Consider the following 13,340-nt stretch of genomic DNA (forward strand, 5'->3'; position numbering starts at 1 on the left):
TCCCAAGGTCTTCTACCTCTCCCCGCCTCAGATCATTCACCACGATACCTTCCGTCACCACAGTCCTTCGCACCCTACGATTACTGCGATGATCATTCCGAGAATGGTCCAACCGTCGTCCGAGTCGATGCAAGTCAGCGGCTTATACGGTCCTGGCAATTGGGCTGCGTGGGTCATCACCATGTTTGCATCGTGGATACCCCTTCTCCAAGAGGACTACACGCACAACCTTCACTTCATCGGATACGCAATGTATACGAATTGGGCTGCAATTGGCCTTATACGCAACGATAAGTGGGCCTATCCACCGGACCGACATGATCTCTCAGACCAAGACCGCTCACGGCTTGACAATATTGCTGCTTCCATTGCGGTGATACAGCTTGGAGTTTACCAGATCGTTGCGCAGTTGTTATTTTGTATTAGTAGGCTACAGGCTGAGCATATTGCTCATGCAAAACGTTCGTTGGAGGCGCGACGTCGTTTCGTCCTGAGTATTGGAGCAGTGCTTCCACTTTCGATGGGATTCCATGCTTTCACGCTTTCTTCCGCGTCCGGTTTCAGTTGGTTTGCATTATTGGTGTGTTGTGTTTTGGGCGTCTTGCTTGTGGGCTACAACGCTTGTCAGCTTTTGTGGCCTCGAAAACTTATGTGGGAAACTATGTTAAGTGGACTGCCCCTTTCATCTGCGGCCACTATTGTGGTGTTTGGTCTTTCCTTCTTTCTTGCTGCATACATTGTTGCTGGTACGACGGGAGTTTCACAGATTCCCTACCTCGCTAGCTTGCCCGAACATTGTTATTTCGTTCCTTGTGCGCCACAGGGTATTAGGGAATGGGACCAGGTCTTTTCCCTGGTAGTTGCTGTCTTCCTGTTCTTGTATGAGTTTGGGTATGAGATCTTTCGCCTTAGTAGAAAAGCAGTTCAAGGTGTGTGGACAATCTGGCAACGAGTTGCGAAGTAGCCCAAGAAATACACGAATGTTTCGTCCACAGTTATGCAGAGGTTTCCTGCTGCCAGTTATTGGTTCGGTGCTGCTATTCCACGCTCTTGCACACGTATCCTCTTAGCTCAGCTTCGTGGTGGCCGCTAGCTTCGTAGGTCCTCTGTCTGCAAACCTTATTCGCAATGAGGTTGGTCCAAATTCTCTTTGGATAGTTGTACCCCCCTCCATAAAGCGATCATCATCAAAGCTATCGCAATCGTACCGTGTAACAGGATACTACCACAAACCCCAGCCCAAACCAAGACCAAGTCCCATTTGAGTCAAAGGTGCACTCTGTTCTTCGTTGAAGCCGCGCCAGGGGAGAAGGTGCAGGTCACTCAGCCCCCACGCTTTGGCGAATGTGGCTGAGCGCAAGCCACACACGTCGATAGTGCATGGCTCCATCAGGCTGAACCGTCGCTGGGAAATTCTTTGCTTACTCTTAATCACCGCCTACTTCAGTTTTGTTACTCGTCCAATATTCCAATTTGCGCGGTCTGCAGCTTTTCGACACAAATTTGAGAGGGTGGTGGATATCACGTACGGTTGCACCTGCCGCACCTACACGACCAGCCTTGTTATCATGCCGCCTATGCTCGGACTACAGCCTAATCTTACTTCTTCCTTTCAGTCCCTTTCCGACCGATTTACCAACACATCCCAACCCGTCACGTCACTCGAAACATCTCGAACCCCCTCCGACTATGCCGAGGTCAGCGGATTCTACGGTCCAGGAACATGGGCCGCATGGATGGTTACTCTCGTTGCTTCATGGATACTCATATATCAGGACGACCTCAAGCACAATCTGCACTTTATGAGCTATGCGCTATACACAAATTGGGCCGCCATCGATATCATACGTCGGACGGTCCAGAAAACGGGCGATACCCAGTCGCAGAGTGCTATCGCAGCTTTAGCGGTGGTACGGGTTGGCATCACCAATGCATCCTTGCAAATGGGGCAATGTCATGTGAGGTCGAGGGACATGGATTCCGTCAACAGGAAACTTGCCGAGCGGCGTCTCCTGTGCATCGCCATTGGCCTGCTACTTCCCGTAGTGACGAACTTCCTCGTTATACCATACTCTCACGACTACCTAGCCAATCATAGCACCTTTAGTTATGTCATGCTCACGGTAGCTTCTGCAATAACCATGTGTATGGTATTGGGCCAAAACATGAATCCCGCGTATCATCTCTCTGAAGGACTGTATTTTCTTTACGCATTTTTTCCGTTGGTTGTTTACTCTATTACTTGGGGCACTATGAATGATAATGTAGCGCTGATAAAGCGATGCGCTCTCGTTCCGTGCGCACCGCAAGCAATCACAGAATGGGACCAGGCATTTTCCTTGATCGTTGCTTTATTCTTTTTCTTTTACGAGTTTGGGTATAGGTTTGTCAGCTTTGTGATAGAGAACATCATGTTGGCGGCTGGATGTCCCATGTCATTCCTGATCGAAAAGGTTGGCATTTTTCCTGTCTATTTCTGAGGTCTGAGCGTCTTTGAAGCTGACCACTCCAATGGAGACAGTAAAGATAAATGTACCGTGGAGATAGTGGATAATAAATAGAGAAGCCTGCTGAGACGCAACGCATATAAGTCCTTAGTGAGGACATAAAAGCATCTCTCACTCATAGACCCATCCCTATTTCGCCCTCAACATCACACAACCCCCAATCCCCCTACCGTCCCAAAACCTCCCTGATCTCCTCATCACCCGGAAACCTCACCTCCCCCGCCATAACACCCTCAACCAGCTCCTTTACCCGTCTCCGCTCCTCCCCCGTTACATTTCCCAACCTCCAATCGACATCCTCGCCAAACCTTCCCCAAAACTTCGCAAAACCCGCCGCCTCATCCTGGAGATACTGGCCCTTGTTAACAATAAGAAAGTTTCTAAACGCGTCCCACCAGGTCATCGATTCTTTTGTCGTGATGATCGCGTCTTCCATTGTGTTCGTCTCTTGTAATGACGCTCGCCCTGCATTATCGAGCATGTATACTAGTTCGTAAGTATAGGAGCGGTCGGCTCCTTTTGCCATGTTGTCAGGGTTTAGGGTTGCGCGGTCGAAGTCGATTAAGACGACGGTTGGGAATATGAAAGTGAAATCGGGGGCTTGGGTCGAGGCGGATATATCGAGCATGACGTTCCCGCCAAAGACGTCGTTGTGGGAGATGTTGGCCACGTTGTGGAGCCAGCCGATCGCTTGCGTTAATTGCTTTGCGATGTGTAGTATGAGGACCTCCGGTATCGCGGGGAAGGTGAAACGGCGAGAAGTGTCCTTTTCTGACGAGGGCTGAACTGCCGAGGTGACGACGACTCGAAGCCGCTCAAGGTCAAATCCGCAGACAGGACTAACGGCCAGCCAGCCAGATCCACCGTCCTTGACTGGATCGTTGTTAATGAGGATAGGAAGGTGCTTCGCAACAGTGTTGTTCTTTTCGGCGGAGAAAAGACTGCGGATGCGTTCGAGAGCGGTGATCTCATCGGCTATTCTGTCGCGACACATTGCTCGACTGGGTACCTTGACGGCGACAACGGCTGCTCGTTGCGCCATGGGACCGGTCGTGGGAGAGGTTGCAGCCGACGGTGTTTGTACACAGAATGTGATGCTTCCGCACGTACCTTTGCCTGCTTCACGGATAGGCGTGTACAACCCGTTTGTCTCTTTATGAATCGATTTGGGGTTCATGTCGTCGTCAGATGTTGCTGTAGAGATGTACGCCGCTCACTGTATGCGTCGATCGAAGGGTCGTCGCGAGTAGAATCGCCATATAGTCTACGTAATGAATACGTTGAGTGTTAACGCCAAAGAGCACGGTCTATTGATGGTGAAAGGCGCGGATGCGATGCTGCGGTAGGCAACAAGCAATGCTGGAGAACCCTTCACCACGTCTAGCTCTGTTCACCGATATTGTCTTATAGTGTCTAAGACTTCTCATTGTGTCCATGTGTCGTTGTTGGGATCTAGCAGATATCCGTGGTCACCTCGAAACGCCGAATAGCAGGTGACGGAGCTGAGGAAGCTGCGCCAACAAAGGAGTGAATCAGAAGTAAGAAACGTAATGAACTCTATCAATTTGAGGCACCGAACAGGTGCCCAACGTGTCCTGGTAGGTCGTATTGTACAAAGTCGTATCTCCCACGACTGCCTCGTACTAGTATACATTGTTGGCTTGCTTTTGGCAAGCAAAGTGAGCTCCCAATAAAGGAAGGTCCTATTCAAGCAATTAAGTCACACTACCGCTGTCAACACCACTTGGCATTGGTGGACGGGAAATGTGCCTTGGTTCCTATCTGGCGGCATCGGTGCCTACTGGGGCTGATTCCGGTTTCCTCCAGGAGCCTCCGGGATGTAGAGTATGCGCGAAGGAAGCGTTGCGTCGACTTCGTCGCGACGGACATATAGTTTCTGTCCTATTGACATTTCCGCATCAAGGGTTCATGGGATCAAATTCCGTAGTGTCCTTTCCCCAAATCTCGATGTGATTTACATCTTCCCTTTTCACAACTGTAACCTTCCTTATTGGCCCTGCTCTTTTCGCATTCAAGCTGTTATCATTACTGTTCGGTGTCGACTCCTTATTTGATGGGTAGTAAACGTCGCCTAGCTTGAGCACAATGCTATCGCCGTAGCCAACGTACTTGACGTTCTTGTACTCCGGTCGCCAGAACTCTGTTCCAATCGCAAAGGCATGCATCTCAGCATCTGTGATCTGATACGGCGCCTCGCTTGTGTCAGAGCTTGGACGGAACAGAAAACGGACGGCCCAGAGCTTGGGCACTAGAGCAAAGACCTGGCGCAGAGACTCAAGCGGTGGGACTGAGCAAGCAAAGCCAACTTGCTCCAAATTAGAGCACGTTTGGCAGAGTCTGAACAGGGCATCGTCGGAAAGTACCCAGCGATCCGAGAGAAGGAGATGGCGTATGCTGTGGTTGTGCATGGTTTGAATGGCCGCAATAAACTCACTCCCGATGCTGCGACAGCGTTGGTCAGTCGTGTGTTTTGGAGTGCTGCTCGCGCTAGTAACCCCATTGAAACCGGGCGTCATCGTGGACGGTGTTGTTGGGGTCGCAGCAGCGCTGGTAGATTTTGGTGAGTCTTTGCCTCGCCTATTGCTCACAATGTAAATCCGTTCCATGCCCTTGAATTTACCTAGCATGACAGCGCTCTCTTTATCCGTATTATCCGTGCGCATCATCTTCAGATTGTAGGGCGTCGGGTGATTACTGTGTATCCTCCAAGAGTCGTCGGCAAAAACGGTCATGGGGTCCGAGGAGCCCATAGAGTTGATCAGAGTAAGCTCCGTATGGGTGTCGGGGCGGATAACATAGTGGAAGCCATCGTCAGAGAAGCGAGTGTAGATGTTGTATAGTCCCAGGTGCTTAAGAGGTATAGAATACTTGGCAGCCATGCATCGTCCGAATAACGAGTGCAGCGAAACCGACTCTTCACCCACAGCCCGCATGCGCGGACTCCAGTGTAATGTGAGGTGCTCGAGCTTCTTGGAACCCAACAGAAGCAGCGAGATATCGTCGGGGTAGCAGAGAGGATCGATATCGTACACGATCAGAGTTGTTAGGTTCGGAAGCGGAGGTATAATGGTGGTCGGCCGGGGTGTTCGTTTGGTTTGACACCGAAGGGTGAGCGAGACAAGCGATGTCCTGGCTGTGATGCCCTGGTAGACGGTATACAAAGGAGGAGTGCTCAGCTCCCAACTGGGCATATCAGCAGTTGTGCAGTATAATTATGGTACGACACCTACGCAAAAGCCTTGATGTTCTTCATCTTGTCGATGGCAGCACGCATGACAACCTGCAGTATCATGCTGTTGTCCGGCACTCGACCCTGCTTGTATTCCTCCGTGTCATGTTCTCGCCAGTCGCCTTTGACGCGGAACGTTTGTATGTAGTCGCCAAAGTTTCGCGACACCAGCGTATTGAGGCCCATGGCAAACGGGCTGCCATTGCCGTAGCCTTCTGGCCTGCCATCTACGTATCGTATCTCTGCGTACGAGTGTAACGTAACCGTCTCGTAGAGCCGCGGAAGCGTCATGTAGTAGAACAGACGCGATGTGCGCGTGACGCGCGCGAGGTCACCGACATCGTCAAGCTTCCGTGCGTGTTAGTATAGCTCAATTGGGACAGCTCGTCGCGTGGCAGGGCGCAGACCAACGTACGTGTGTGAGGATGAGCTGGATCAGGTGCAAGGGCAGCTCTTTCGCTTGCGCTATGTTGTTGTGCGTCCGCGCAGGCGAAGTGAACCAGGTGTGTACCGGCGCGGTTATGGCTCTATTGCTAGCATCATGCAGTAACAAGGCATCGCCAGAGAGACGCGTGCGCTTTGGGTCCGACATGAGGCTAGATCAAGGGGACACATGCGTGATACAAATAAAGAAGGGTCCGTACTATCATGGCAGAACTCACAGCTTCATGGCGTATGCATATACCGCCCTGGAGTCATCATGGCTCATACGTCGTGCGGGCGTGGAGGCGCATCGGAACTTTTGCTAAGACGCCCGAATGTCCGCTTCGTCCACGCGCGCCCGCATTGGTCCGGCTGCTCCGGGAAGACTCGGTTCGCACATGTACTGATGATCGACACCAGGCATCGTGTCCAATCACGTGCACTGCAATACGGCATATACGGTCTGCATCAGGACCCTGCAAAGCCCTGCGTCGCTTTCTGTCTGGGTCGAACTCATCTCTATTTGACTGAAGTAGGCGTGGAACCCCTGTTTGTGTGCAATCAGAAAGGTTTTGCTGGGCGGAGATGTCTCCGATCACCACATGCGCACCAGAGACAACTTAAATATCCAGCGGTTCCGCCCGGAGAACCAAGATTTCGGAGTCGCCGTTTCGTTTGCACCGACGCAACTAAAGTCAGTTCATGACCTGAAGAACCAGGGCTGTTTGCCCTTGTATTCGTCCGCAGGCACTCGAAAGGGAACCTCAATAGTGCCGTCGAACACGCTCATCGGTGGTACGTCATCCTGCTTGAGACCCTGAAGCTTTGTCTCTGGTACAGGCATGACAACACCACACTCCCAATTCCTGTGATGTGTATACCGGGTCAGCATATGTCCAGGAACAAACCAGATGCGGATGTGTGTTTCGCGTACCTAATGTTCAGACTCCCCATTTGTCCGCTTTTCAACACCTTTTGCCCTCCCCACGCTGATTCGGATATATTGGCAGAGCCGACGTAAACCCAGGCAAAGGGCTTTCCATTCTTCTTACGACCTCGCGCGAAGAGCAATTTGTTATGCGACAGCATCCCTCGTCGCATCGAGTCGTAGTCTCGCATGCATTCTCTTGGAAATGATGGTGCGTTGTACGCCTGTCTTGTCAACGTAATGATACCGGCACAGTCAGGGCCGCCCATGCTCTTTTCAACCGTGTCGTTGGTAGGGAAGTATATCCGAAAGCAATCGCGCAGGTTGGGTTCCGGTGCAGTGTCTGTTCCGAACGACTTGCCGCATGCTGCGAGACGGATGCGCGATAAGAAGGTATCATTGATGGAACCGAGGGAGGATGCCGCATAGTCGAGCTCGATACGTTCGACGTCGTCTAAATGAAGCTCTCGTATAGCATGCGCGAGGCCAGGGAGACCCGTGGGATGGGTTGATTCGGTCTTGTGCGAACCGCCACTATTTTGAATTAGTACTGGCCCTCGATGAACTTAGTTGAGGACATACACGGAGTGCACAAAGGCCAAATGACTAGTCTTCGAGAAGTTGCATTTCAACAGGCCGGTGATGACCTGCGGACCCACTTCCTGCTGCTCCAAGAAGTATACCAATTCGCGACCAAAAGGTGTCAAGTCTTTCGCCTCCGTGACAGTACCGTCATGTCTGCGAGGGAGGTCTATCAAGAACACCGAATTCTCCATGATACCGGGCTGCCAGTCGTTTGCGACCTCGCCCCAGTCGGTCTGTGTCATATTTGCAGTTGGGACCGCAATGCGCAGCTTGTCTTTTCCAAACAACAGTATGAACTTGCTGTGCATGGTTGCTATCATGCCACCCATAGGCGGAAAATGTAGCTTCATGTTCGGTACGCGAGACTCCCTCCATTCTTGAATGCGCTTTGCTTGAACGTCCTCGCCTCTGTGCTTGCCAGTCATCAGCCAGATCTGCTTGACCTTTGCCGGGTCGAGTTTTTCGTATAGCCATCCCGAGTCGTACTGAAATGAGCTGATGACAGCGGTGTTGACTTTGTCGGCTTCTAGTAGTTCTTCAATGGTGATGTCGTCAGTTCGTGGGTACTTCGACGCAAATGTGCGCTTGATCGCGCCGTTCGGATATTGTAACGGTGTTTCGTTCGCATCACTGTTCGCGGTGGGCGCTCTTGCAACTTGCTTAGAAGATACCTCGGGGGATGTCTCGCGCTTCCTTTTACCAAGCCTTGCGAGACGCTCCAATTCCATGGCTTTTCGATCGATACCCATGAAACCTGGAGGTTTGTCGACGACAGCTGCTGCTTTAGTCACGTCCGTTGTCGATGCGCTCGAAGCCGATGACTGTTGCATGTCACTATTCCCGCTTTCCTGCATGGATAGGGCAATCGCACGCCTGAGATCGTCATCATCTTCGTCCTCGGTGTCAGACGTGAGGTCGATTGACTCGTGCTTATCGCCCGATGCGCTGACGCCAGTAGTCCGGGGCGAATTCGCTTGTAAGGACATTGCCATCGCCAGCTTGAGATCTTCATCATCAGACTCCATGTGTCCAAAAGTCGAGATGTGGTGGTGATGAGAGTGTTGGTGATTGGGTAAACAAGGACATTTGTTGAGGAGCGGAAGCGGTCCGGCATGGCAGGACCCTGAACGCGCTGTCGCGAAAGCATGTGACCAGGACTTGGCGGCCTACCCGGGTAACACGGCTTCGAGCTCAATCAACTCTCTCTCCAGCGAGGATGCGCCTGCGTACAAAGCAAGAGATACACGGCTGGAGCTTATGAGCATTCTAATCTAGAGTACTTCCATCTCCTACAACAGTCGCTCACTTGGTTTTGCCGTCGACAGCCCCGCCCGTCCGCTGCACATTGCGAAACACCACCAAGTATCCCAGATCAGCCAGTATCCATGTCACCATCATCACCACTGATATCGGATTGACATAGTAGCCATGTGCCTCTGGCCATACCCACCAGACATATCCGTAGTTCACCGTCAAACCCGACACACTGCCGATAAACCGGCACGCCCAAATGCTATACGACGAGCCGCGACTGCTTCCTCTAACCACAAGCTGTGCCAATGACATGACGCTCAGCACGACCTGTGCGACCAAAGCAGTCCAGTAGCCGAGCTCATCCTTATCGATGCCCATGATACCGCGGTACGCTTTTCCAACTTTTGGGTTGACGGGGTGATCGACATCAAGCCACCAAGAGCTCACAGCATACAACGCGATGCACCACCATACCAACATGCCAGCAAAGATCTTGCCGATGTTCCTGCCAACTGCTGGCGCATGTCTCCATTCATTCGCGCCATACGTGACAGCCGCATAGACAATGCCCATGTCTAAGAGGCCCCAGAGGGCGAAGAGAGCCTGCTCCCGGAGCTCATCGGCAACATATATCGCGAATACAATCTCCCATGCAAAGTCTAAACATTGGTGTACCGGGTCAGTACGTGTCATGTGCAATTCGTACGGAGACACCTACTGAAGGCGAGTGAGAAGAGGGGCATGGCGTATGTGCGGTCTTGAATGGATTGTCGCGCCATCAGGGCGTAGCAGATTGTGTACAAGATACCGCCAGTGCCGAGGAAAACATCGTTGGCGTCGAAGATTGAGGGATCGACGTGCGCGGGCAAGATGTCAAGGCGGCCCATAATTGCGAATTGAAATCAGAGAAGAGATGAGTAGACGCAAGATACGGTGTAGAAGGGAGTCTAACATATATCGTGAGGGGTGAGGCCCCTGTCATCATGAGCCTAAGTAGCGCTTACGGTTAGTTCGTAAGGGTGAGGTGTCTATCGGACCGCTTCCGGGCTCCCGCGAACTTGTATACGCCGGCCGTTCATGTTGGTGCTTTCAGCTGCAATGCGACATTGTCACATGCAAGATGTTTGTGTGATTCGGTACATTGCAGTGTGGTTTCCGACACGGATTTTATTTCGGCTTTGGCGGTTTTTGACTATCCTCCGTGTAGCGTAGATACGAACATGATGTGATCGCCTCTCTGAACCTCGTACTTGTCTTCGCCTTCCAGCTCCCAGTCTGCTTCGTTGATAAGAACTAATATTCCAGGTCGTCTGAAGCTTGTGTCAGCAAGTTCTTTTTCCCTTGAAGCAGGAACATACACAGTATCATCAAGCACGAAAAGTTCTTTCCGCGGATCCTTCATGACCTTGTCGCAAAGGTATCTGACAAGGAACGCAACGTTTGCTGGCTCTCCAGACTCATCTTTGGCTGGTAGGGCAAGATCATACTTTTTCTGGTTGGCGAACAGGATCTCCAGGCCCCCGCTGTAGAAGATTAGAGAGGAACATCGCCGTTTCGCACGACAACCGACCTACCTGAACTCTATCGTTATTGAAATCGTCTCATCGTTTGACATTTCGTCTCTGTTCGTCTGTGAGATGCTAGAAAGTTGTGAGAGATTCGGATGTTATCGAGATCGGTTGCGCCTGCTCTGCAGCCCTGAGCCAAATGCAGCTAAGCGAGGCTAGCGCCAAAGAAATCCTTACGGCGATGACTAGATGCGGTGCCTGCGCATACGCAACGCCTAGACCCAACAATGAACATATCTACTGAGTTCATCGCTGCAGGTGGCAATCGAAATCCCGCGGCCGCTGACTGGGATGAGGCTGGGTCGCAACTGCTAGCGTTCGGCGCAGACAACTGCATCGCACTCTGGGATCCTCAGGTGAGTCGCGGCTGGCCAATGACACAACCTTCACTCACCAAGATAGGATGAAAGTCTTCGTGGCGTGCAAGCAATTCTGAGTGGGCATACCAAGGCTGTGAACGCTGTCAAATTCTTTCCAACACAATTGCCCAATGTCTCGGTCCTGCTCAGTGGATCGGCGGATAACACAATCCGCATATGGCAAGGTCGAAGAGGCGAACCTTTCGACTGTGTCAAGACGATTTCAGATCACATTCAGCCAGTCACCAGAATAGCTGTGCTGCCTGGCTCGGACACTTTGGCAACCGGATCTTCAGACGGCACAGTCAAGGTCTGGAAGCTTGTTCATGATGCAGACTTCGGGTCTGTCGATGTCGAGCTTGTACAGACCATTACACTATCGCCAAAGTACTTCCCTCTGGACCTCGCACTTGCAACTCTGGACGACAAATCTACAGTACTAGCAGTTGCGGGCACGCGTAGCACCATTCAAGTCTTCGTATCGCAAGAAGGCCAATTCCAGCTTTCGGCAACTCTTACCGGTCACGAAGGATGGATACGCGCGCTTGCATTCACCAGAGAAACGTCTGATCCGAATAGCGACCTACTGCTGGCATCTGCAAGTCAAGACAAGTACATCCGTCTCTGGCGCCTCCACCGTGGAGATGAGCTTCCCGCTGCCAGTACTGCACTCAACGACCCAGCGTTGGGTGGATTGGGCAAGTCCCTGTCGAACAAAGCACACTGGATTAGCTCTGCTTTATCCAAGTACTCCATTACATTCGAAGCGTTGTTACTAGGACATGAAGATTGGATATACCAGGCCTCGTGGAGACATCGCGAGGGAAAGCTCCAATTACTCACCGCTTCGGAAGACAATTCACTCGCTATCTGGGAGTCTGACCCTAACTCTGGTGTGTGGGTTTGCATCACCAGACTAGGCGAGATAAGTGCGCAGAAGGGCTCGACGAGCGCTACTGGAAGTGCTGGAGGTTTCTGGATTGGTCTATGGTCGCCAGATGGCAACACCGTGGTATCCCTGGGACGAACTGGTAGCTGGAGGAAGTGGACGTACTCGGCCATAGAAGATATGTGGACACAGCGAGTCGCCATCACAGGACATGTGCGCGAAGTCAAAGGCGTGAGCTGGTCAAGAGATGGGTCCTACATGCTCTCCACTGGCTCCGATCAAACCAGTCGGCTGTATTCGCAATGGAAACGAGAAGGCGCACCAGCATCATGGCATGAGTTCTCGCGGCCCCAAATCCACGGCTACGACTTGAATTGCATCGACGCGGTCTCCAACACTCAATTCGTCTCGGGCGCAGACGAGAAGTTGCTGCGTATTTTCGACGAACCTAGAGGTGTAGCGGAGATGCTTCAAAATCTCTGCAGTATCAAGGCGTCAACTACTGCTGAGCTCCCAGATGCAGCCAACATCCCCGTCCTTGGGTTATCGAACAAAGCTATCCAAGCTGTGGGGGACGACGAGCTCGTTGAGAACGGTGACGAAGATGAACGTGAAGCTGTCGACCCTGCCTCTGTAATCCGCAAGTCGACGCTGGACTTTAGTCACCCACCATTCGAGGATCATCTGGCACGCCACCTACTATGGCCGGAGACGGAGAAGCTATACGGACATGGCTATGAGATCTCCGCTGTTGCAGTGAGCCGAGACGGAAGTCTCGTTGCCACGGCGTGCCGAGCCAGCTCCATCGACCACGCCGTCATACGTCTGTACGATACGAAAGAATGGCTAGAAGTCAAACCTGCACTCAAAGCCCATTCACTCACCGTCACAGCGCTACAGTTCTCACCAGACGACAAATACCTTCTTAGTGTTGGACGAGACAGACAATGGGTTATTTGGGAGCGCTGTGAAGAGCCATCACTATACACGCTCAAGCACTCGAATCCAAAGGGCCATTCACGGATGATACTGGGCGCTGCCTGGACACCGCTCGAACAACCTACATTCATGACTGCGGGTCGAGACAAGAGTGTCAAGATCTGGCAGATCGCCGAGAACGATGTGCAGCTCAAGGCTACCGTATCAGCAAACGCCGCTGTTACCGCTGTAGCATGTAACGGCGTCCAATCGAAGGGAAAGATTATGTTTGCTTTTGGTACAGAGAACGGAGAGATAGGCATTGTGAGCACATCGCCGGATGCTTTGGTCCAGGCACCAGTATCAATGGTCAAGGCAGACTTGGTGCCAGCGAAAACTATCAACCAGATCGTCTGGCGACCTGGAAGAGCAGATGGCGAGCAACAACAGATCGCCGTAGCAAGTGATGACACCACCTTGCGCATCTTCAATGTTTCGGATGAGGTATTGCAGCACTAGCACAAGGCATCGCGAGGGTGATACATGGATGTCAACAGTTGAATAAACTTTACACTATTAAGTAGGTTTCGCTGGGGTATCTCGCCAAGAAAATTCACTTCCTTCAACCTCAATGAAAATAGTACTACATGTCCACCTCT

The 13,340-nt window shown here is 51.9% G+C and overlaps 6 protein-coding genes across 6 annotated transcripts; 1 reads left to right on the forward strand and 5 right to left on the reverse strand.

Moving 5' to 3' along the window:
* Nucleotides 1-2,673: 2,673 nt before the first annotated feature.
* On the reverse strand, nt 2,674-3,684 carry J4E93_009713 (uncharacterized protein; the record flags this gene model as incomplete). The annotated part of the gene is made up of 2 exons (XM_049347602.1): nt 2,674-3,482; nt 3,618-3,684. 2 exons carry the CDS (start codon nt 3,682-3,684, stop codon nt 2,674-2,676), a joined length of 876 nt encoding a protein of 291 aa, XP_049195103.1.
* A 742-nt stretch (nt 3,685-4,426) lies between these two features.
* Nucleotides 4,427-6,349, reverse strand: J4E93_009714 (uncharacterized protein; the record flags this gene model as incomplete). The annotated part of the gene is made up of 3 exons (XM_049347603.1): nt 4,427-5,711; nt 5,759-6,105; nt 6,173-6,349. 3 exons carry the CDS (start codon nt 6,347-6,349, stop codon nt 4,427-4,429), a joined length of 1,809 nt encoding a protein of 602 aa, XP_049195104.1.
* Nucleotides 6,350-6,880: 531 nt separating this feature from the next.
* J4E93_009715 (uncharacterized protein) lies at nt 6,881-8,718 on the reverse strand (the record flags this gene model as incomplete). Its single annotated transcript, XM_049347604.1, has 3 exons — nt 6,881-7,046; nt 7,115-7,642; nt 7,691-8,718. 3 exons carry the CDS (start codon nt 8,716-8,718, stop codon nt 6,881-6,883), a joined length of 1,722 nt encoding a protein of 573 aa, XP_049195105.1.
* A 277-nt stretch (nt 8,719-8,995) lies between these two features.
* On the reverse strand, nt 8,996-9,834 carry J4E93_009716 (uncharacterized protein; the record flags this gene model as incomplete). The annotated part of the gene is made up of 2 exons (XM_049347605.1): nt 8,996-9,606; nt 9,654-9,834. 2 exons carry the CDS (start codon nt 9,832-9,834, stop codon nt 8,996-8,998), a joined length of 792 nt encoding a protein of 263 aa, XP_049195106.1.
* A 305-nt stretch (nt 9,835-10,139) lies between these two features.
* On the reverse strand, nt 10,140-10,562 carry URM1 (Ubiquitin- modifier 1; the record flags this gene model as incomplete). The annotated part of the gene is made up of 3 exons (XM_049347606.1): nt 10,140-10,257; nt 10,306-10,470; nt 10,522-10,562. 3 exons carry the CDS (start codon nt 10,560-10,562, stop codon nt 10,140-10,142), a joined length of 324 nt encoding a protein of 107 aa, XP_049195107.1.
* A 180-nt stretch (nt 10,563-10,742) lies between these two features.
* J4E93_009718 (uncharacterized protein) lies at nt 10,743-13,200 on the forward strand (the record flags this gene model as incomplete). Its single annotated transcript, XM_049347607.1, has 2 exons — nt 10,743-10,871; nt 10,918-13,200. 2 exons carry the CDS (start codon nt 10,743-10,745, stop codon nt 13,198-13,200), a joined length of 2,412 nt encoding a protein of 803 aa, XP_049195108.1.
* Nucleotides 13,201-13,340: the final 140 nt, after the last annotated feature.

The sequence above is a fragment of the Alternaria ventricosa genome, assembly GCF_023758065.1.
Source record: "Alternaria ventricosa strain BMP 2768 chromosome Unknown scaffold_24, whole genome shotgun sequence".
NCBI classification, from domain to species: domain Eukaryota; kingdom Fungi; phylum Ascomycota; class Dothideomycetes; order Pleosporales; family Pleosporaceae; genus Alternaria; species Alternaria ventricosa.